Below are 23,144 nucleotides of genomic sequence, written 5' to 3'. Positions count from 1 at the left end.
TGCTTTGTCTTTTCAGGTATAGCCTAAATGACATTTTAAAATATATCCAAATAAAAAACAGTTATTTAAAATTTCACAATATTACTTATATATATTTATATAATGGTATCAGATAAATGCAGCCTGCATAAGACACTGCTTTCAAAAACATTAATCTTGCCAACTGTAAACTTCTAAACAGTAGTGTTGTTGAGAATATTATTTCATTATTCAATATTTTATTTTATTTATTTTCGGCAGGAATAATCCTTGTATTCATGAGGTTCTTTATTTTTTTCTGGGCCACTGTGAATGGTAGAGTGAAATGAAAATGCAATTAAAATATATTAAAATATAAATTAAATTTGAATACATTTAGCATCTTACATTTAGGTTAAAATGTACAGTTTGAATATGAAAATGAAATTGCATAAAAATGAAATATAAAAAATATATATTTATTGAGAATATATTTAAATTATCTTTAAAAACTGCGGCATAGTTCCGAAATAAAAATGGATATACATGTAGTAATTTTGAATAGCCTACATTTGTCTCAGTGAAAAGACTTTCAACCTCCTTATAAACTGTCTTTCAATAGACCATGTGACCTTATTCTGCGCGACCTCAAGCCCAGCTGCACTCCGCACTGTCCGCAGTCATTCTTCCCCTGTGTTTACCAAATCACCGCCATGCCTTGCATATTGCTGAACCTCTGTGAATATGACACACAAAAACTCGTCAAAATCAACAGCGTCAGACTTGGGTCGCTGAAATGGACCTTTAACGGAGTGATCTTGATGTTCATTTGGTAAGTTTCTGAGCAGTTTGTCTCCGCTGTTGTTCAGGCTTGTCGCCCCCGCAACATTTAATAACAAGAGCTCATTCATGTAGGCTACATTCATTGATAGTGTGTGTTATTTACACGTGTTATGCTGTGTTTAGATGTAACGTTACTGACGAAAATTAAATTATTAATTCAGAGTCCTAAGTCATTTTTATGCCTTTACTTTCCAGTATCATGATGTTATGGAACAAGGAATATCAAGAGTATGATCTAGTGGTCAGTTCTGTCACCACAAAGGTTAAGGGAGTGGCAGAGATATCTATACCAGACATTGGAAAAGTCGTGTGGGATGTGGTGGACTACAGTGGACCATCGCAGGTAACACTAGTACCACCATTTATTATTATTTTTCATACCACTGTAAGGCCTGCCCAGTCAGTCCAACGACAAGCGGGTGAAGGTTTTACTGTGTGTTACTGTCTTTTCATCGTGGCAAAGTAATTTAATTCCAATTAAACTTTTATCTGACTCCATTTTATCACGACCTCGAATTTAGGTTAGAATGCCATAGAATAGTGACACGTTTGCTTATTCTATTTAACTCTTAATATCTTCGTTCATTCGGGTGCCAAAGTCGCACAGGGTCCCCCGGCCATTAATATAATGCGGGCCCACGATCACAAACTCGTCAGTTTTTGGTCACTAAACAGAGGTAATCTTAGGCGGTCACACTCATGCTTACTCGAGGCAAGATATTTTGTGTAGCCCACATGGATATGTAGGCTATACACTTGAATTAAATCAACTCAAGTGTGATCGTGTCTCGAATGGGGATGTTAATATAGCAAGAGAGTTCAGATGTTAACTTCGTTTGTTTTCTCATAGAGTTGCCTTCTCTTCCAGTTCTCTTACACCACAATAAATTTGTTCTTAAGTAGATTTAGGTTTATATTCCAATAACTCTTGAAAACAAGTTAAAAAGTCATGAAATGTTGTTCTTGTTTTATTTCGGCAGGGAAAAAACTCATTTTTTGTTGCGACAAATGTCATAGTCACAAAGAACCAACAACAAGGTAATTGCCCAGAGGTAAGTGCAGTTAATTTTTATTTCAGTTGCAATACAAAGTATATCTCAAGTCTTGAAGATTTATTTCCATTTTGGCCCATTATATTTAGTGATGATTCTATCTCCATGAATCTCCTCTCAATCTCCATTTTCCTTATAAGCCAAATATAATCCATTCAACAGATGGTCTACTTCTGTTGTTCTACTTGGTTGTTCTACCATTCATATGTTCTACTTCAGATCCCACCACATGGAAAGCTGTGTCGAACAGACAAAGACTGCGAGAAAGGGTTGTCTGACCAACATAACCATGGTAATGTTATATGAAGATGCAATTTGTGCCCTGGCTGCAGATTTGTTATGCGGAAACATTTCAATGCCAGACCAATCAATCATTTGTTTGAATATTTGAATAATACTACCCAAGCTGTATTTTTTATTTTTCAGTGAAAGCCTAAACCATTATCTGAAGTCTTTCCATGATCTGAGGTCTGTTCCTGTGTTTGCCTCTAAGGTGTTCAAACAGGTGCTTGTGTGAAGTTGGACATAATGAGGAAAACATGTGAAGTTAGAACTTGGTGCCCCATTGAGAACAAGAAGAATCCCAGGTGCTGTAATGTGCAATGCTACTTTTCAATAAACATACTGTGACAACAAAGCTATTTGGCAATAGAGAAATGCTGCTAAAGGGGTAAAACAGTCGACACTGCAGTTCAAACTTACCAGTGCTGCCATAGATACCTTTGAGGAACCTGTTTGAGGAACATGCACTTTTATTTGCCACTTTTACATAAACTGAGATTCTGTATGCGGATGTTTTCTTATGTCAGGCTTTCATTTCTGTTTCCCCAGACCTGCCCTTTTAGCATCTGCAGAAAACTTCACTGTGCTGATCAAGAATAACATCAGATTTCCAGCCTTTAATTACATAAGGTAGTACATTAGTTGTACAGTAGCAAATGCTGTGACATTTACTGAACAAATTTGGTGCATTAACATTCTTTAAGCATATGTGAACAGTTAGCAGTATTTGAAGTAAATGCTAGCCAGAAGGAAGCCCAGGGTAATATTCATTATTCAAAAACTGATCATATAGACATCCATTTATCTATTTGTCTTAGAAGAAACATTCTCCCTGAAATGAAGGACACTGACCTTAAGGGTTGCATCTATAACGGCTACAAAAATCCATACTGCCCCATTTTCCGTTTGGGAGACATTGTGAGTGCGGCCAAGGAGAACTTTTCAGAGATGGCAGTGGAGGTAAATACCTTTCGTTCAAGCACACTAAAATATACACTAATGTTAAAAAAAGTCTCTAATGCTGTAATTTATTCCTATGATGGCAAAGCTGCCTTTACTCCAGTCTTCAGTGTCACATGCAGTGTTATTTTAGTATCATTGATATACTATTATAGTTTTTGTTAATATTTTTATATATCTTCTGTTTTCACTTTAATTTTAGTTTAGTTTTATTAATATTCTTTTTTTTTTAATGTTAAAAAGGTCTATATAGATGTTTTTGTTAGTTTTAGTTTTAGTTATTTTAGTAATATGAGTTAAGTAAAGGAAAGTTAAAGGAAAATGTTGCTTCGGCAGCTAGCTGAAATAAAGTAAGTTTAAGTTTTTTTTATTTAAGTTTAAAATTTTATTTTATTTCAGTTAATGTTTGTTAGTGATAACAACCCTGGTCACATGAACTTATAGAAATAATTCTAATATGCTGATTTTGTGCTCAAGAAACATTTCTTATTATTATCAATGCTGAAAACAGTTGTCCTGCTTAAAGGGATGGTTCGGAGTAAAATCAACCTAGGGTCCTTTGCACCATGACCTTGAGCCAAACACCCCTATCCCCCTCCCCCCAAGAAGCCTTTTTTCCCTTCGCTGGACATTATTAAAATTAGAACTTATTTAGAGATATCAGCCGAATGGCTTAGTGCAGGCGCTAATGGAACCTAGGATGTATCTCGTAAAATACCCCACTAATAATGCCCAGAATGGTACCAAATTTCTAGAGTAGTACAAATAGGTTCTCTACTCATAAAACAAGGCATTGGAAAGTTTGTAAGTACATCAGGAGTTTATTTAAATAACACTTACCTGATGGCTAATGCTACCGCTAACCCGGTCGTCGAGGTCGCTTCAGTGATTTGGGAAAAGCACGTAAAAGTCCTGGCAGAAAGCCAGTATATCCAACATTTTTGTATTATTTTTTTCCGAAGTGTTGACAACTTAGTGTTAACTAATAATTGTTGCAAACTAATATTACCAACAAAATATTAGTGCATTTCTGGAACTGGGCGTCATTACACTACATCCTTATGCATCGCTTTCTGCCAGGACTTTTACGGGCTTTTCCCAAATCACTGAAGTGACCTCGACGTCCGGTTTTGTGGAAACTGATACAATTTTTCTGATTTTCTGATGAATAAAAAGTTAAAAAGAACAGCATTTATTTGAAATAGAAATCTTTTGTAACATTAAATAAGTCTTTACTGCAAATTTTTATCAATTTGATGCATACTTATTGATTAAAAGTATTAATTTCTTTAAAAAAAAAATCTTACCGACCCCAAACTTATGAACGGTAGTGTATTTGTGTAATTTAGTTATAAAGCATGCCAGTATAGCATTGTCCATGTATCTACTTCACAGGGTGGTGTAATTGGGATCCAGATCAACTGGGACTGTGACCTGAACCGCATTTTTCACAACTGTCTGCCCAAATACACGTTCCGTCGCTTGGACGAAAAAGAAAGCAACCGCACCTTGTACCCTGGGCTCAACTTCAGGTATGAACAACTGAAATCATATTGAAAAGTATGTGAACTATTAAACATTCCTTTCTTAAAGATATTATTTTTTATAGGTTTGCAAGATACTCTACAGTGAATGGTGTGGAGCAGAGGACGCTCTTTAAAATGTATGGCATTAGGTTTGATGTGATGGTGTTTGGGAAGGTGAGATCATATTATCCTATATTGTCATAACTGTGCATGTTCGCTTTGGATTTTAAGACATGCAAAGAGTGCTCTATATTCTTCACAGGCTGGAAAATTCAGCATCATTCAGCTAATCATCTACATTGGATCCACGCTCTCGTATTATGCTCTTGTGAGTAACCCTTAAGCCGTCAGATGGTGATTTTAAAATAATGAAATATTTACCATTGAGTTTTCTTTAGACAACAATATTCCTGGACTGGCTTATTGGTACCGGCTGTTATTCCAAAGAGGCAAAGCAGACCTACACTGAGAGGAAGTTTGAGGCCATTCAGGACCGAGAAGAGGTGAACACACATTAAAAACACTGACTCAGTTTGTTGTGTGGCAGGTTTTTCACACTGTTAATGCTTTAAACAAGCTGTAACTGGGATCCTGAATGTATGAATCTAACCTGTTGTAATGTGTCTGTTGCAGTGCTTTCTTTGTGTGTCATTTGTGGATGAGGACATGTTGAGGGTGGTGAAAAAATCCAGAAAGAAAAGACTACAGGAGACGAAACCCCTTTCCTTACACCAGCGCAAAGTAAGATGACCAAATTATATTGTCACACTTGCCAGTAAATGAATGCTTGTTTTTAAATCTAAAGCAAGCATTATTTTAGTTTTAAAACTGTACTAAAAGAAAGTTCTGTCATCATTTACTCATTCTTATGTCATTACAAGCCTGTATGACATACTTTTTTCCACAAAACACAACAAATTCAATACAATGGCAGTACATTCTGACTCACTTTAACCCAGAAGCGTCAGCAAGCACTCTTCCCAAGAGTTGTTTTTGGTAAAAAAAAGAACCTGTTATTTAAGCAATAATATTGTAAAATTGTAAATGGCAAAATCCTGTGCACCATCAATGAATCTTTTACACTGGTTTGCTATGGTTATTTTATTGAAAAAAATCAGAAAATGGTGTTAAAATACTGTGAAAATGATCAGCAAGCAGCATGTACCATTTCGCTGACATGCTTTAGTGCTTTCTTAAGCGTCAGTTTTCTGTATGTACTGAAATAGTTTTGAATTCATTCATGTATCTAGGTTTTTTATTTAGAACAATGTTAGGGTAAGTAAATGATGACTTTCATTTTAATTTTTTTTTTAATTTTTTATACTTTGAATTAGGTCTTATTTAAAAAAATTCCAATTTCTTTAAAAAAAATTGTATTCGAATTAGTTTTGTCTAAATGTCTATATAGTTTATATTAATTTTTTTTTTTTTTTTTGTATTACAAGTTAAACTAAATGAAAATGAGAAATGTTTGCTTCACCAACTAGCTGAAATAAAATTTGTTTTTAATATTTTAAGTTTTTTAGTTTTAGGGGCTGTTTACACAATACCATTTTCAACTAAAAACGGAAAACATTTTATGCGTTTTGGCCGTTCATTTACATGACAAAGGTGTTTTGGGGGCCTGAAAATGCATAATTTTTTAAAACTATGCCGTTATCATTTGTGTAAATTACAAAAACGCGAATTTGTGAAAAAAAGAGACGTCATGCTCATGCATATTACATGTTCAGTCTATAGGGGTGTTGTGTTTCTTTACAAAGTTACATCGCCAACTACTGGCCTGGATGCATAATACAGCATTTTTAATTGTTTTCGCGGATCCATGTGAACGGGGATCGTTTTAACAACATTGTCGTCTATAAGCAAAAAAACTCAAAGGAAAAACTTTTCCGTTTTTAGTACATCGTTGTCGTGTAAACCTACCCTTAGTTACTTATAATAGCCCTGGTCTGTTCTCTATCAGAATGACTTGGCAAGCATGAAGACTCTGATGAGTGTTCTGCAGTGTGACCAAAGCAGAAGTGAGCCAGTACAGAATGGACAGAGTGGTGGACTTGTGGTAGACAAAAACCTTCCCAGAAGGCACAGCAGCGGACAGAGCGCAGATACACCATTACTGGAGATGTCACAGTCTGGGTGTCCGGCCTGGTGTCAGTGTGGCTGCTGCCGGCTTTCAGACATCCTGCAGGAGCAGCTGTGCTGTCGATCAGGAAAAGGGCGCTGCATAACCTCCTCCCCGCTCTTTTCAACACTGGTTGTCAGTCGCTCAGTCCTGGAGACCACTTTGTTCTATGTGGATCCCCTAGCAGAGCTGCAAGAGGAGGCTCTGCGCCATGGAGCCTATGCTCAATTCATTAGATGGCGGTTTGGTGACAGCACACCCAGAGATGCTATTCCAGTAATACCCAGTTGCTGCATATGGAGGATAAGAGCAGAATACCCAAGCCCTGATGGGAAATACAGTGGCCTTAGACTTTATCAGGCCGTACCATCAGAATTCAACAGATAATAGACTTTATTTGTTTTATGATTAGATATTCAATCAGAATGACAATGTCTTATGATTATGCATAAAAGGGAATGATACTAACTACAATCAATAATACAGAATATGATTGGTCATTTGTACAATTTTAACCTGCAAAGCAAACAAACTATGTGTCGTATTAACCCCAAAAACATGATCATGTCATTAAGTTTTTACTAAGACAAATGCCTTTGAAGTAAAAAAAAATAAAAAATTAATCCAGGTCAAGCATGTACAGCCAAAATGGTTTACTAATGATTTACACTGATACACTCATAAACTGCAATAAGTATGTTATCATATGTATTAATCAAATGTGACGGATAAAATTTAGTAAGATTTTTTTTTTTTGTAAAGAAATCAGTACTTTTATTTAGGAAGGATGTATTTAATTGAAATGTTGTGCTGCATAATATAGGCCTATCACAAAAATATTAAAGGGACACTTCACCCATTTGCATTAAGCTTTGCATTGTTAGAAACCCAGTCATACTATTGAATGGTCGTGCAACACTCTCTCATTTTCCCCTGAGATGGGAGAAATCTGTTATTTACCTCTTACACTTCCTCCTACAATGACGCAAAAATCGTCATTTTGCGTCATTGTAGGAGGAAGTGTTAGAGGGGGGGATTTCTGTTAAGACTACAGACACTAGTTTCTCATCTTTCCCAGGGTGGGGCGCGCTCACGCTACAGACCTATTACAGATCAGTGGGTGGGACTTTACTCTCTGAAACTGAAAGCAATATCCTCCATCTTGTTTGAAGCTATAAGCCAGGGAACGGCAACTGGCGGCCCGCGGGCCAAAACTGGCCCGTCAGCAATATTTTCTGGCCCGCCGGATTATTTTGGCAGTCCTAAATGCTGTACAAAACTCTTCCACTACTTGAGAAAAGCCGTAGTCGCGCGGCGATTTCACCGCCGCATACTGTGTGAAACGCCCATAGGGAATAATGCGGCGCGGGATTACGTTTTAAAGTATAACTGTGCGTTCACAACGGACGTGAATAGCGCGTCAAATTCGCGCCTGCCGCGTCTAGTTATACGCTTGACCACTTTGTGTCCATTCGCGCGTCAAAAGACGGTAGCGGTCAGAACTCTGGTGTACTTTGGACGGAGCGTGCGGTCTGACTGACAATAGCCAACTCCCGACATCTTTTGACAGCGTATCCGCACTTAATTCTGACCGCCTGTACACCTAGCTCTGAGGAGCTGTTTGGTACTGAAACCATTGTCAGTCAACAACATTCTTTTTTTGCAAGGATGTTTGAAATAGTCCGACAGAAAATAGCCTACTTCATTTCGTCAGTAGGGCAATATGATTTTCGTTTATGTTGCTTAGAAACTTGAGTGATAGGCTTTGTCCTATTTAATTCATGTTATTTATATTTCATATTTTTTTTCTGTGACATTTTTTTTCTCTGCTGACAGTACAATGTTAAAATAGCCTAATATTTATACTGACACGAACACAATTTTTGTATAGCATTTATAATTATTATAGGCTACTCCAATCTCCTTCTTTCCATTAGAGACATTTGAATGTGAGATTATGGAAACGAGATCTAAATTTTGTGGACCCGTCAGGTCGGGAAATAAAGCGGGTGAACACCGAGTGTATTTTAAGCGGTTGCTGAATAGAACCTTGTGGGAGCGGGACGAAAAAAAACAGTCCCACGCAGACCTCCTTAAACCTTAGGTGTGTATGTGTGTGTCCCCGAATAAATAATAATAATAAAAAAGGAATAAAGTTCAAAAGTCGGACTGTACGGAATGAGGCATGATTGCTATTCACACCTTTATTAAAATGGCTGTAATATGTTACCACAATAGTAGCCTACTTGATCTGTTTAAAATGGTTTCCTTGATATATGCATAAGGTGTTAAATTAAAACTTAAAAATCAAAATTTAAATTTGTCTAATCCAGTAATTCATTTTTTCTATTTTTGATCTGAGCACAATCAGAAAATCAGAAAACCCGTCCTTATTTTTTTTTTTTTTCATTTCAGTTTAGGAAATAAATAATGGAAAAACAAGTCGTTTTTCATCTTTTTATTTTTGGTTTTAATTTGAAAAAAAAAAAACGATTGAATGAATGATCCACGGACGGTGACGGACCCATCATATTCCGCAATTATAGGCCTATATAAGAGTATTTAATTTGTATCCATAGGCCTACTCTGTGTAGCTGGCCCGCCATCTACTGGCTAAAAAAAATATTGGCCCGCGGCCAAAGTTACTTGCCGACCCCTGCTATAAGCTAACAGGCGCTGTGGAGACAGATGTACAGTTATGACAATAGCGGAGGAGAGTGCTCAATATGATATAGAAGAAGAGGATTTCGGAAGTCTGATGCTTGAATCAGGTGTTTGTGGCTACCTTTACAAGCCGCATTATAGCGAAGAGCAGCCGAGGCAGAAGACCTGCCTGCCGCGGACGAGGAGCCCGGACTGGCTCGAGTTAGGGTGGACTGGTGGCGCCGGTGATCTCACTATGCAACTACGAACCGCTACGAACACAGAGATAGAGTCCGTCTGCGGCAAAGAATTTCAACGATGACAATTTCTCTTGGACGAAATCTCTGAATCAGACGAGGACACGGACGTTTGTGTTGTGAACTATCCTAGTTTCGCACCGCATATGTTCTGACTGAACATCCAGGTACCACGCAATAATTCACCTTTTCGAAAAAAATACAAACGAGGAGTAATGCACTATATGAGTTCGCCAACTAACTAGACATTTTGTGTGAATGTGAAATGAATTTCAAGCTCTGGTAGTAGCTAGCCTTGTAGACGGAAGAGTGATTTCTCTTATAGGCAGATATGCGCTTTCTGGATTAGTGGGAGGGGCTTGCGGAGCTGTGCAATGTGGTGCATTGTGGGAGTTGTTGTCTTTCATACAAATGCGTTCTGAAGTTATTTTTTGTCTTTTCTCGGTCACGAAGGCACCAAATTCAAAAATTATTTTACATTTCGACTACATATATGACCCACTTTAAATAAAAAACAATGTTCAAATGGGTGAAATGACCCTTTAAGCAGCACAACTATTATACATATATTATATAATACATATATTATATTTTATATATATATATTATACATATATATATATATATATTAGACATATATAATATATATACTATATATATATATATATATTATACATATTATACATTATATATATATATATATATATTATTTTATTTTATATGTATATTGATGCTAATGGTTTCAAGCGGAGGTGAAATTGTGTACAGTCCATTCCATCATGGAGTCCCATATGAGGTGCTCTCCATGGAGCTCTATAAAAGTATATATATATATAAAAAAATATATATATATATATATATATATATATATTATAATATATATATATATTATAATATATATATATTATAATATATATATATATATATATATATTATAATATATATATATATATATTATATAGATATATATATTATACATATTTTATATATATATATATATACATTATACATATATTATACATATATAGATAATATATATATATATTATACATATATATTTTATACATCTATATTATACATATATATATATATATATTATATATATATATATTATACATATTATACATACATATATATATATATATATATATAATTTTATTTTATATGTATATTGATGCTAATGGTTTCAAGCGCAGTGAAAGTGTCCAGTCCATTCCATCATTGAGTCCCATATGAGGTGCTCTCCATGGAGCTCTATAAAAGTATAGAAAAAAAAAAGATATTATATATATAAAATATATATATATATATATATACATATATAATTTTGCAAAACAATAAATAAATCATTTAGAAAAATTGAAGTGACTTTTACTCACCAGTGTAACACCTTCACTTTTTTTGTCCAGGTGAATAAATTTATGTTTGGCATAGTCACGGTCCTTCATACAAGTAAGCATGACCCAGTCACAAACAGCAGTCACCTGGGAGAAATTCAGGAACAATATGAAAATACTTGATTCAAAGCCATTTTACTCAAATAGGTGATAAAAAAAAAAAATAATATTAACTTGTGCTTACCAAGCTAAGAAAGGCAAGAGTGGCCCCAAGATTCACAATAGTGGGCACAATATGGAATTTACCAGCCTAAAGAGACAAAACAAAACAAAACAAAACAGAGTAAACAAATCTGAAGGTTGACTAAGATGCTGGTTGTTATATCTTGCTTTAGAGACTAGCAGACAAACCTTCCCAAACACAATCACATCAAAGCGAATTCCAAAGCCCTTTATCAATGTCCGTGTTTCAATGCCTTCATTGTTTTTGTAATATTTAGCATATCTGTGGGAAAGTACAAAATTATTATCCAATAGAAATAAAGATAGCTTTAGATACAAAATGTAACAATCAAAAATTGAAATTTTCTATGTACCGGAAATTGTAGCCAGGGGCAACGTTATTTTCAGGATTTTTGTTGTCCAGTCTGCTGAAAGAATATTTTGGAATGCAGAAGTGTTCTGGGAAGTCCAAGTCACAACTCCAGTCAATGAAAATCGCTATAATACCACCCTTAAACATTAAAACACAGTCAATTACAAGTAAAATACAAGTAAAGAAAAGTAAAATACTAAAAATAAATACACTACTGTTCAAACGTTTGGGGTTGGTTTTTGAACAAAGTCTCTTATGCTTAACAAGACTGCATTTAGGGGATATATATATATATATATATATATATATATATATATATATATATATATATATATATATATATATATATATATATATATATATATATATATATATATATACATGCACACTGATTTGGTGCTTAAGAAAAAGCTATGTTATCAATGTTGGTCAACCATATAAACCATTATAAAAAAAAATAAAAAATTCAAGATTCTTTGTTGAGTAGAAAGAAATACAAATTTATGTTTCATGAAACTATAGATGGCTTAGTTATAGGTCCTTAACCAGGGGTGCAGGGGGTTCACCAAATTTGAATAAGTAAGTGATAATGTACATCACAAAATAAACCCCGACAGGGTGATCAGGGCCCCCAGCCAGCAGCAGCAAGGGGGTATTCCAGAAAGCAAGGTTATACCGTCAAACATACACTGAACTCTTAGTTGATTAACCCAATCCTTGCTTACTCAAAGTATGCTGGTTCCAAAAACGCATCCGGGAGTAAGTTCTAATCTAGAGTATGTTCACGGTTAACACACAAGACATTCTCAACAGAGCGACGGATGAGTCACCACGGAAACGAACGCTAAGAAAAGCACGCCATACTACTACTTTTAATGTCGATTTACATACTTGGTGAATATCGCCCCTATTTAGTGGTTGTGCAATCAGTGTTCAATCTTTTTTATTTAATAATCTTTAATCACTGTGAATAAGAACTACTTTGTTTGTTTGATGCTAATTATACAATACAAAGAAAGACTGATTAAACTAAATAAGTGTGTGCTTGTAAAGATAACATGGCTGTAAAAGTTTATTTTTTATGTTTAGTCGTTTTACTTGTACATTCCTTGAAAGGTAAGATACATCATAAATGTTTTTTTTTTATTATAGAAATACATTATAACATCCTGTTGCAAAAAAAAAAAAAAACGTCTGTAGATTAACGATGTGTGAGATGCTAATATATATATTTTACTAAAAAAATAAACATTACCTTGTTTTAATAGTGCTTTGCATATATCAATATAACTATTTATAATATTGTGCGCAATCTGTTATGCCCACTGGAGCCTCATCAATAGGGCACACATGCGCTGAACACCTCTGAAGTAAACTAATTCTGAAACAGAGCCTGCTCCGGAGAAAGTTGCTATGGCAACTTACATACCATGAAAGTTATCTCCGTTTTTGGGACCGAAAGTTGAGGTTATCCTTGCCCTTAAACATACCCGGCTATGTCACATAACCTGCTTTCTGGAATACCCCTAGATCTATTCCGCCAAAGACCAAACATTTCAACATTGTCATATTACCATGCCAAACAGTCTGAGAGTTATCATGACAGAACAGCATTTATCTGAAATAGAAATCGTTTGTAACATGTCTTTACTGTCACTATACAGCCATAATTGAATGTATCCTTGTTGAATAAAAGCAATAAATCATATTGAATCCATTATGTTGTATTAAAAAAAATATTTGTTGTGACCCTAAACTTTTGAACAGTAGTGTATAAGTAATACAGATATACAGTTGTAATCGAAATGATTCAACTCCCATTGCAAATCAGGTTTATTGGCAAAATGTACAGACTTTCAGCTGTTTGCAATGAACAAATTAAAAGAAATTGAAATAGCTCAACACAACAAATGTTTCAAGTGGTTTCCCCCAATTCAACTGAAAATGCAACTTTAATGATGTCTGCAGTCTCAAAATGATCTAACCCCTTCATGGCAAGCATCTTTAGTACTTAGTAGAACAATCTTTTGCTTTTATGACCTGTTGCAAACAAGATGTATAACCAGACACCAGCTTCTGGCAGCGCTTCTGAGGAATCTTAGCCCATTCCTCATGAGCAATGGCCTCCAGTTCAGTAATATTCTTGGGTCTGCGTGCTGCAACCGCTTTCAAATCCCACCAGAAATTTTCTATGGGGTTCAAGTCAGGTGACTGTGATGGCCACTGTAAAATCTTCCAGGACTACTTCTGCAACCAAGCCTTGGTGGAATTTGAGGTATGCTTGGGATTATTTTTCTGTTGGAAGGTCCAATGACGCCCAAGCTTCAGCTTCCTCACTGACGGCATGACGTTTTCTCCTAACAGATTTCCTGATACTTCAATGAATCCATCTTGCCTACCACACGCTGCAGGTTTCCAGTGCCAGAGGATGCAAAGCAGCCCCAGAGCATCACCGAGCCTCACCATGCTAGACTGTAGACGAATTGTTCTTTTCAGCATGTTTAATTCTTCTTCCTCCAGACATACCGCTGATCCATAGGGCAGAAAAGTTGTTTCATCGCTCCACAGGACAGAATCCCCAAACTTCTGTGGCTTATTTATATGATTTTGAGCAAATTGGAGCCGACTTTTCTTGTGCTTTTGGGTCAGTAGTGGTGTACGTCTTGGAGTTCTGGTATGGAAACCGCATGAGTTTAGTATGCGCCTTACTGTCCAAGCTGGAACCTCAGTGCCTGTTGCCACCAAGTCTTAGGCCCCGTCCACACTACTGCGTTTTCGTTTAAAAACGGAGACCTTTTGCTATGTTTGCACCTCCCGTCCACACTAAAACGGAGACCCAAAACGGAGAAGTTTCGTTTTGAATCTCCGAAGGGCGTTTTAGTGTGGACGGGTCAAAACGGAGGACTTTAGATAACGATGACGTAGTAGAGGCTCACGCTCGGCTCTATGATTGGGTGTCATCAGTCATGGCGTATATCTTTGCTAACAGCTGTTGAGCGAGTAAATTCTGCATTTTACAATGCTATAACTGCCTACATGCAGCCTAGGCAAGCTATTATTCGAGCGATCTGTGACAATTCCCATGTGCAGCGGCGGTATCGACCGTACATGGAGCGTCGGTTTTGGGTTAACCCGGGAAGAACCAGCGCATGGTGGGATAATTTTATCAATGAAGTTGTGTTTACACCGGCACGCGCATGCCCAGTGTTGGTGAATGGTCACGTGATCCGCGTTTTCAGTCGTTTTAATGTGGACGGAGATCAATTCTAATACGCAGCTAAAACGCTGGTGTGGACGGAGATCATATTCGTTTTAATTCTCCGTTTCTAAACTAAAACGCAGTAGTGTGGATGGGGCCTTACTGCAGGTCTTTTGCAATCACTCAAGGGTTTTTCTGAATCTGCCTTCTCATAAATCTTGTGGCAACTATTGATAGCTTCCTTTTTCTGCCCCGTCCAGGTAGTGTAACCACTGTTCCATTAACTTTAAACTTGTGGCCTATGCTTCCTACGGTTTCTCTAAGAACATTTAGTACCTTCGCTATCTTATTATACATTTATATATATATTTTTTGTATCCTGTTCCTTGTTTGTGAAGGCCGATGATATATTCTTAACTATTTAGACCATTCTTTTGACTTCTAACATGCAGTCAAACGTGACACTCAACAAACCTAGCCAGTTCAGGTATTCCATGTGTTCTAGCTCAAGCACACCTGGTGCAACTAATGAAGCCCGTGATTAGTTTGCATCAGATGTGCTCGAGACAACACCTGTAATGCACATTTGTGCTGTTGTGAGGGATTCTATTCAGGGAGTTGAATAATTTTTAGACTGCAGAAGCCATTAAAAGTTGCATTTTCAGTTGAATTTGGGGAAACCACTTGAAACATTTGTTGTGTTGAGCTATTTCAATTACTTTTGTTTATAGACTGAATGCTAATAAACCTGACTTGCAATAGGGGTTGAATAATTTTGATTACAACTGTATAGCACTATTGAAGATACAGACTTTAATAGCAATGACGCTGAAGTCTTCTCCTGCCTCGGTTACAATGTCCCCCAGACGAAAAATAGGACAGTGTGGGTCTGTTTTACGATTAAACGTGCAGTTTTTTAAGTATGTGGAGTTGATGTGTTGCAGAATGTTTCGCCTAGAAATAACACAAAACATGACATTGAAAGGATCAGATTGACATAACTCAAATTTTAATTTAAAATAATGTTTCTCTCTCAACCAGTCATCTTTGCAGACCTTAGATTTAAATGATTACCATAATGTTACCATGTTGTTTCTGTTCATCTATGATTAAAGTGCATGACCTACAAATGAATGAACTTACTTTCTGAAACTGAACATTGGATATTGTATGTTGTTTTTGATGAGCACTGTGAAGTCCTCCGCTGCACTTAGTAGAGCAGGTCTGTGCGATCACAAACTATATTAATATACCCAGTTTCAATTGTGCAAACTGCATCAAACTTGTTCACTTTTACTAAAGAAACTCACTTTGGGATGATGGTATCATTTTCAAGTGGACACCATGCCATCACCTCACAGGTTTTGATTGTATCCGAATATTGTACACATCGGCCAGTCTGAACACCTGCGAGGAGGATCACAGAGATTGCTTATTGATCTCTCTAATATCGTGCAGCATTATGCAGAACATGAAAACTCACCATTGCCACGGATTTCATTGAATCCCTCTTTACAATCACTGTCTGATTTACAATTAGTGAATTCACTTGGAATCTGTAAAAAGGAATCATTCATAATGCAACATGCAACTCTTTATTTGTGAGAGTGGACATATGCAAATCTGTTTTATCGTACCTCAGGACAGCTGCTCTGGGTCTGGCCAGGAGTGACAATCATATTTGTTAACACAAAGAAAGAGTTTTCTCCCTACCAAAAAAAAAAAAAAAAAATGCTTGAATGTGGAATTAATTTCTACAAAATGCATGTCTGTTGGATAAACGAATTAACTCAAATGAAGAGAAACCACTGTATTTGCTGTGCAATGGGTTTCTGTCAATTTAGATACCTGGGGTGGGATGACATATTCAGATACGTCCCAAACATGAACTCCCTCAATGGATGAATTGGTCAAAATGTTTCCTTTCACCTTGGTGCTGACTGAGCTGATCACTGAGTCTTGGTTCTGGTAAGCGCGCTGATACCAGCAGACATATCTTTAAAAAGTATACAGATATGGAGTTACCCTGAACAGTCAAGACTGCATTGAATTTCACTGAGAACATGACAGGCTTAAATGTTTAAGTTATATACAATACTATGCTGAAGTCTTAGGCACGTTAATATTTTCACCCTAAGAAATTGGTTTTATCTTTTTCTGTAGTGTGTCAGTAGGAAATATCATTGGAAATGTAAACTTTCTTCAAGTGTCTTGGAATCGTTGCTGCAGTTTTTCTATATTTAGTCCGTTTCATTTTTTTTCATGTGATCACAGACAGATGGTGAGATCAGATCTCCATGTGGAGTACCAGCTGTTGTCAGACTCCTTCTGCATACAAAATTCTCACTGGATTATTAAAATTTTTGGCAAAATGAATGTTTGGAAATGTATACTGATATTTGCTACTAAAATGCCACAGTAAAAGAAAAAAATAACTGGCCTAAAACCATTTTTTGGCGAAAATACTAACGTGCCTAAGACTTTTGCACAGTACTGTATAACAATAGGCTTGTCAAACTCTAATTCAGGGCGTACAAACCTGCTCCTGGAGGTAAGAGTGTTGGAGCTAAACTCTGCATGATGCTGGCTCTCCTGGAGCAGGAATGGACACCCCGTTCGAATTAAATCAAATTACATTCTTATTCAAAGTGACTTCAAAATGAAATGAATACAAGTAGATGCAATCAATATTTCTTTTGAAGTACAAAAAGGCCATGAATTCTCTCAAAATATACTCACATGACAACATAGGCGATGATCAAGAACTCTATCAGTCTGAAGAGGAATCCTAGTTTTTTGCTAGTAATAACCAGCGTTACAGGTGTTTGATATTCAAAAAGACAGTCGAGGCAAACACAACAGCTGCACTTAGAGCCCATTGCTGAAGAAACAGTACTTGATGTAAGGTCAGAATACTATGCGTCTTTCTGTAGCCTGAGATCTACTACACTTCTCTATAGAATTTACACATGCTTTGAATGTAGTTTCTTATCATACAGGAGCAATGGATGTGTTAAGATTAGCACTGCTATCCATCTGCATGTATTTGGTTAAACAGTACCAGTAGCATTCGCACTCGGCACATTTGCAAGCCAATGTCTACAACCGTGTAAAACCCATGAAAATCAAGTGGTTGGATCCTCTCAGCAATGACCAACACCTCCTAAACACCTTACATGCTATAATTATAACAGAAAATGCACTAAAATGTGTGCATCTCAGTGCTTGACAGCTCTTTTAGCATGATCGATAAATACAGTATACAAAATTATAAACGTTAACAAAAAATTCTGCCCCCTCCAAAAAAAAAACCCTCACATAATCAATTGAAAAATAGAAAAATCGCCCATTTATTTCTCGAAGCATAAAATGAACATTATAAAATAGATCAAACCAAAATGCTGGTAAAATTATGAATAAAAAAAATTCTGTTAAGTTTACAGTAAAAAAAAGGTATCAATATAAAACTAGCGTCTCTTCTGGAATACGTTCCCCCGTCCTGGTCCACCACGTCCACGTCCTCTGGCAGCCACTGAAAAAACATTAATGCAAACACAGCTTGATATCATCTTTATAAATAACGTCACATTAATTCTCTGAAAAATACATGTTTCTGATGCAAGATGTGTGGACTGGGTTCAAGAGGCTGTATATACCTTGGGCTTTGAGAATAGCTGCTTTTCCTCGACCTGCACCCGCTGCCTGATTTTTGTTCTTCATACTCTTTAACATGGGAGCATTTTTCAGCATGTCGGGGAGGATGAGGAACCTGATCTTACTGCCACGAATATACACCTGCTCCAGCTGAGATACACGGCCATCCCTGTATGTGACTGTGATGTTTGCCATCTGGAGGAAATTGAAGATGGAAAGTAAAGAATACGGCAACCTTTCAGACAGAGGAGTGTTTTTACTTGGTGCAAACCTTATTATGAATTCAAAGAATAATATCCAACGCAAAGACTAAAACTAAACAACTCAACTTTCAGTATAAAATCTATAAGGGTAAAATAATACATATTTTAGATAAGCATTTATTTTCATGCCTTAAATTAGTTTTCAGTACAAATGCCAAATCTTAGTACCTGGCAGTTCATGTTGTCCTCAGCCTCGATGAGTTTGCCCCTGTAAACCTCCCCAGTGTTGGTTTCACAGGTGACTATGTGTCCCTCTGCTTCATGAAGAACTTTGATGGGCACTCCAATCGACATCTTATTAAAGTTGTCTGTGAACTGTGTGAGAGAGAAAATGAGACCCTTCAGAAAATTTGGCAGATGAGAAATAACTTTGACAGAATGTAAATCTTTGTATTACGAGGTGAAAGCTAGTGGAAGCTGAATAGACTGAAATGAATGGGTCAGACACAAGATATTGAGGTTGTTCGTAAACACGCAAGGGAAAAAAAACCACACACCTAACGTTAGAGTTAATTGTTTGAACACAAATCTACAAATAATTCCCGACAGACACGTTCCAATTTACCAATTTTTCCGCAAAATTAATACAAAATCTCACCCAAACGTGCACAGAACGTCCACAAACAGTTTTTCTTCGACGTCCTTCTTCTTCTTCTTCTTCTTTCTTTTAATGGCGGTTGGCAAACAACTTTTCAGTGTGCATTACCGCCACCTTCTGATATGGAGTGTGGATCACAATAGCCTTCTCTCACTATCCTTTAAATAAATAAATAAATAAATAAATACATACTTATATAAAACCAATAAATAGCTTCATAAATATCTAATAACATTATTAATATTCATACATTATCATTATTATTACATACAACTTTCTAAAACAACTAAACTCATATCCTTCTACTAAGCCCTGTTTTATTCAAAAACACAAATATCGCTCTATACCCTACATGCCCTGAATTCATTTGTAGTATTTCCCTCATTTCAAATCTAATTTTTTCTTTCCTAAACCAGTCTTTCAGCCTCATCCTTTCCTCCTTATACCTATGACAATTCATAATTACATGCTCTACTGTTTCGTTAATATTACAGACCTCACACATCCCAGTCGCATGTTTCCCTATTATTTTAAGCGTACTATTTAATCCAGTATGCCCAAATCTCATTCTCGAAATAATGTCCTCTTCCTTTTTCTTCGACGTCCTTTAGAATTTCCGGGTATTTTATTGTAACTTACTGGAGACACTCACTGCCACCTACTGGACTGAGTTAAAACACAATTTAATTCCACATGTGTCATTTATAACCAAACTTTAATTTAGTTTGATATTTAAATATCCTGGTTCATCTTTTTATTTATATTGAAATAAATAAATACATACCTGTGTAGTATTCACTCAGTTTGAGAAGAAAAAAGTGATTAGACTTCTTTTCAAGGGAGTTCCAGTTCAAAATGTAGAGGATTTCCATCTTGTATCCACGTAACAGCCTCGAAACAGGATTTTCTGCATGTGTTAAAATATAAAATACGTCACCAACTAGAATGCCCGGCCATTTCCACCATTAAAGCCATTTAAAGGCATAGATTTTAGTTTGGACTGTCATTTCTCGTCTCTCCAGCAGAGGGCGCAGTTCTGCCTCTCCTCAATGCACCGACGAACACTTGTATTTGGTTTGACAGGAAGTGAAACATTCATCCCTGCTGGGAATGACCACCACAAGGCGTGGACTAAACAAGTCGAGTTTGTAGCCTTTTTACCGCTTTTCACCAACAGCCTCATCAGCATCAACAAGATGGACAGATTTCAGCGTGTCTGATGTAGAGGACAGGAGGGCAACGGCTGTCCGGCTAACCCCGCTAGCAGACAGTCTTCATGAATCAAGCCCTGATATTAAACATCACTGCAACACAACAACACAGAGACACACACGCAGACTGCATCATGAACGGTGAGTTCGTGTTAAATGACATTCAAATGAAACATCTTAGGTGGCTTGTAACTGTTTAACCAAACTAGCATTATAATCAATCATGATCCTTCTCTGGCATACAATACTGGACCAAACAGACAACCCGGATATATTTATTTAAAATGAAGACATGAACAGTTCGTGTATTATCTTGAAGCAGCTTGTCTTTAACTTTAAGTTGTTATTCATTCTCATTTACGTGAATAAAATGAGTGGCTTGATATAATTTAAGTTCACAACCAAAACTAATTTATCCACGATACAACATAACTTATGATAATGTGAATGTATCAAAAGCTGCTCATTGTGGCACAATGACATTACCAGCATTCTTTCTGACCTTGTTCTGCCAGATGATGTGATGCTAAACGTACCGGTCATCCGGCAGCTGTTCCACTGGGATTGTGGCCTGGCCTGTTCCAGAATGGTACTGGAGTAAGTATGAAAATCTTAAGTGATGTATTATCCTGCAACAATTACTACCCTAATGATAAATATTTCAACTTTTTGTTTGCGTGTGCAGGTATTTACATCCAGTAAGTGAGGAGGAATTTCAGAGAGCGTGTTTGGACTTGGAGTTCACAGAGAGCGTGTGGACTATAGACCTGGCTTATCTCATGTGTAAGCTGGGGGTCAGACACTGCTTCTGCACACAGACTCTCGGTGTGGACAAGGGCTTCAGGAATCAGGTATATGAGCTGCTGTCAGTGTCATGATCACTGAGGGTAGATAGAGTACAAGCTTTGTGTCACATGCATATTTCCAAGAAAAAGACAATGTTAAAGCATTGGTTTTTATGGTTGTGGAGTTGTAATTTTAGTTAAAGGATCAGTCCTGACTCAGATGTTATAACTGTTGACCTTGGCATTGTTTCATTTGTTCTCCTGCTTCAGTCTTTCTACAAAAAGCATTTTGAAACAGAGGAGGATAGGGTGAATGAACTCTTTATGAAGGCTGAGAGCAAAGGGGTCCTGGTGAAGAAATGGTGAGGTTTTTCCACATTTGTCACATTTTTCTGTTCTGTGGAGCATGCTGACACTTTTTACTTGATATACTGGTTCACCACCATCATGGAAACCCTAGAAATGTTCAGAAAAGACTTAAAAAAATTGTGGAAAATCAACATAAATGTGGAAAACATTTTAATGCTTAGCTTTAAAATGTTGAATTCAGGCGATCTAATTTTTATAATATGAATATAAAAAAGTGTTTATGCTGTAATCAAACATCTGGAAAAGTCATGACAATTCATTGGTCAAAAATTAGCCATGCACAATATATTGTTGTTGGCCCGTATTGAAGACCTTTTTAATTTATTGCTATCGATGCATTTAATCATGTCCATTTTACTAAGTGATTTTATTAAGTGATTTACATTGCATCGAAGGCATTTTTTTTCCGTTAATGCATTCCCTGGGAATCGAACTCGTTCTCCGTTTGTCATGCTCTACAGATGGAGCTACAGGAATTCAGGAATTTGTAGACAGGACATTTATCCTTGTGTGTGTATATATTTACCGTTCCATCATATCTGTATAAATTTACCAGATTTTATGAAAATATATCTCAGCTGAAACTCCTGTGCAGTGCATGAAGAATTCTGATGACATCTGTCTGTTGTAGCTCTGTTACAGTTCAGGAGATCCAGAGCCACCTGGAACAGGGTCATGTGGCCATCGTGCTGGTCAACGCAGTGGTTTTGGTGTGTGAGCTGTGCTCCACGCCTGTCAAATACTGCTGTTTCCTCCCTGTGGGTCAGAAGTGCTTCTGCAGGAAGCCAGATTACCAGGGCCACTTTGTGGTCGTGTGTGGATTTAACCGCAATACCGGCAGCGTCTTCTACAACAACCCCGCCTACTCAGACCGTATGTATTGAGAAGTCTAAACACCAGTTTTGTTAAAATTAAATTAGATAACGAAATATCAAACCAAGTGGCACTATATATATATATATATATATATATATATATATATATATATATATACACACACACACACCAATGAGCCAAAACATTTTGACCACCTGCCTAATATGCTATTGGTCCTGAAAGTGTCCTGTGGTATCTGGCACCAAGATGTTTTCAGCAGATCCTTCAAGTCCTGTAGGTTGCAAGGTGGAGCCACCGTAGATCGAACTTGGTGGTCCAGCACGTCCCACAGATGCTCAATTGAATTGAGATCTGGGGACTTTGAAGGCCAGAGCAACACCTTGGACTCTTCATCATGTTCCTCAAACCATTCCTTAACAATGTGTGGCAGGGTGCATTATCCTGCTGAAAGCATTATCCACTTCCAAGTCAAGTCAAGTCACCTTTATTTATATAGCGCTTTTTACAATACAGATTGTATCAAAGCAGCTTCACTGTGATAACATGAAAATAATACAACAAAGTTTGTTTCTAGAAGAAAATTGCGTCATCGTCCACCTTAAAGGGTTAGTTCACCCAAAAATGAAAATTCTGTCAGTAATTACTCACCC

General features: G+C 36.7%; 4 protein-coding genes across 7 annotated transcripts in view; 2 read left to right on the top strand and 2 right to left on the bottom strand.

The window, feature by feature from the left end:
- Window positions 1-548: 548 nt before the first annotated feature.
- On the top strand, window positions 549-7,613 carry p2rx7 (purinergic receptor P2X, ligand-gated ion channel, 7). Its single transcript, XM_081348751.1, has 13 exons — window positions 549-790; window positions 997-1,144; window positions 1,782-1,853; window positions 2,073-2,145; window positions 2,347-2,440; window positions 2,685-2,765; window positions 2,954-3,095; window positions 4,491-4,627; window positions 4,705-4,795; window positions 4,884-4,949; window positions 5,020-5,124; window positions 5,255-5,362; window positions 6,588-7,613. Exons 1-13 carry the CDS (start codon window positions 672-674, stop codon window positions 7,131-7,133), a joined length of 1,782 nt encoding a protein of 593 aa, XP_081204877.1. The 5' UTR covers window positions 549-671; the 3' UTR covers window positions 7,134-7,613.
- A 3,251-nt stretch (window positions 7,614-10,864) lies between these two features.
- Window positions 10,865-17,656, bottom strand: p2rx4b (purinergic receptor P2X, ligand-gated ion channel, 4b; the record flags this gene model as incomplete). Its single annotated transcript, XM_081349791.1, has 12 exons — window positions 10,865-10,900; window positions 11,026-11,130; window positions 11,228-11,293; window positions 11,395-11,488; window positions 11,580-11,716; window positions 15,590-15,731; window positions 15,921-16,001; window positions 16,088-16,184; window positions 16,261-16,333; window positions 16,415-16,486; window positions 16,626-16,773; window positions 17,517-17,656. The coding sequence occupies 12 exons, from the start codon at window positions 17,654-17,656 to the stop codon at window positions 10,865-10,867; spliced, it is 1,191 nt and encodes a 396-aa protein (XP_081205917.1).
- snrpd3 (small nuclear ribonucleoprotein D3 polypeptide) lies at window positions 16,660-20,424 on the bottom strand. 4 transcript variants are annotated; one of them, XM_081349795.1, is made up of 5 exons: window positions 20,077-20,424; window positions 19,293-19,450; window positions 18,863-19,009; window positions 18,434-18,626; window positions 16,660-18,309 (listed from the first exon to the last, which is right to left on the bottom strand). In XM_081349795.1, the coding sequence occupies exons 3-5, from the start codon at window positions 18,986-18,988 to the stop codon at window positions 18,245-18,247; spliced, it is 384 nt and encodes a 127-aa protein (XP_081205921.1). In that variant the 5' UTR covers window positions 18,989-19,009; window positions 19,293-19,450; window positions 20,077-20,424; the 3' UTR covers window positions 16,660-18,244. The 4 variants fall into 4 exon arrangements, with proteins under 4 accessions (XP_081205921.1, XP_081205920.1, XP_081205922.1 ...); XM_081349794.1 differs by lacking the exon at window positions 20,077-20,424 and adding an exon at window positions 19,789-19,894; XM_081349796.1 differs by lacking the exon at window positions 20,077-20,424 and adding an exon at window positions 19,789-19,858 and having other exon boundaries at window positions 19,293-19,445.
- The window catches only part of gucd1 (guanylyl cyclase domain containing 1), a 10,417-nt gene continuing 7,600 nt past the window's right edge, over window positions 20,328-23,144 (top strand). The window contains exons 1-5 of the mRNA XM_081349792.1: window positions 20,328-20,644; window positions 21,019-21,100; window positions 21,189-21,354; window positions 21,559-21,650; window positions 22,289-22,530. Of these exons, the coding sequence (XP_081205918.1) occupies window positions 20,569-20,644; window positions 21,019-21,100; window positions 21,189-21,354; window positions 21,559-21,650; window positions 22,289-22,530 (658 nt within the window). The 5' untranslated portion in view covers window positions 20,328-20,568. The remainder of the gene's footprint in view (window positions 20,645-21,018; window positions 21,101-21,188; window positions 21,355-21,558; window positions 21,651-22,288; window positions 22,531-23,144) is intronic.

The sequence above is a fragment of the Scardinius erythrophthalmus genome, assembly GCF_964197995.2.
Source record: "Scardinius erythrophthalmus genome assembly, chromosome: 20".
NCBI lineage: Eukaryota > Metazoa > Chordata > Actinopteri > Cypriniformes > Leuciscidae > Scardinius > Scardinius erythrophthalmus.
The sequence above is the reverse complement of the archived record's forward strand: the minus strand, read 5'-3'. Positions and strand labels throughout refer to the sequence as shown.

Excerpts from the sequence above, each read along its gene's own strand:
- snrpd3 (XM_081349795.1), bottom strand. The coding sequence starts at position 18,988 with ATGTCGATTGGAGTGCCCATCAAAGTTCTTCATGAAGCAGAGGGACAC. Across the intron at positions 18,627-18,862 it reads AGGACAACATGAACTGCCAG|ATGGCAAACATCACAGTCAC; the intron begins GTACTAAGATTT and ends AATTTCCTCCAG. Across the intron at positions 18,310-18,433 it reads AGCTATTCTCAAAGCCCAAG|TGGCTGCCAGAGGACGTGGA; the intron begins GTATATACAGCC and ends ATGTTTTTTCAG.
- p2rx7 (XM_081348751.1), top strand. The coding sequence starts at position 672 with ATGCCTTGCATATTGCTGAACCTCTGTGAATATGACACACAAAAACTC. Across the intron at positions 791-996 it reads GTGATCTTGATGTTCATTTG|TATCATGATGTTATGGAACA; the intron begins GTAAGTTTCTGA and ends TTTACTTTCCAG. Across the intron at positions 4,628-4,704 it reads TACCCTGGGCTCAACTTCAG|GTTTGCAAGATACTCTACAG; the intron begins GTATGAACAACT and ends TATTTTTTATAG.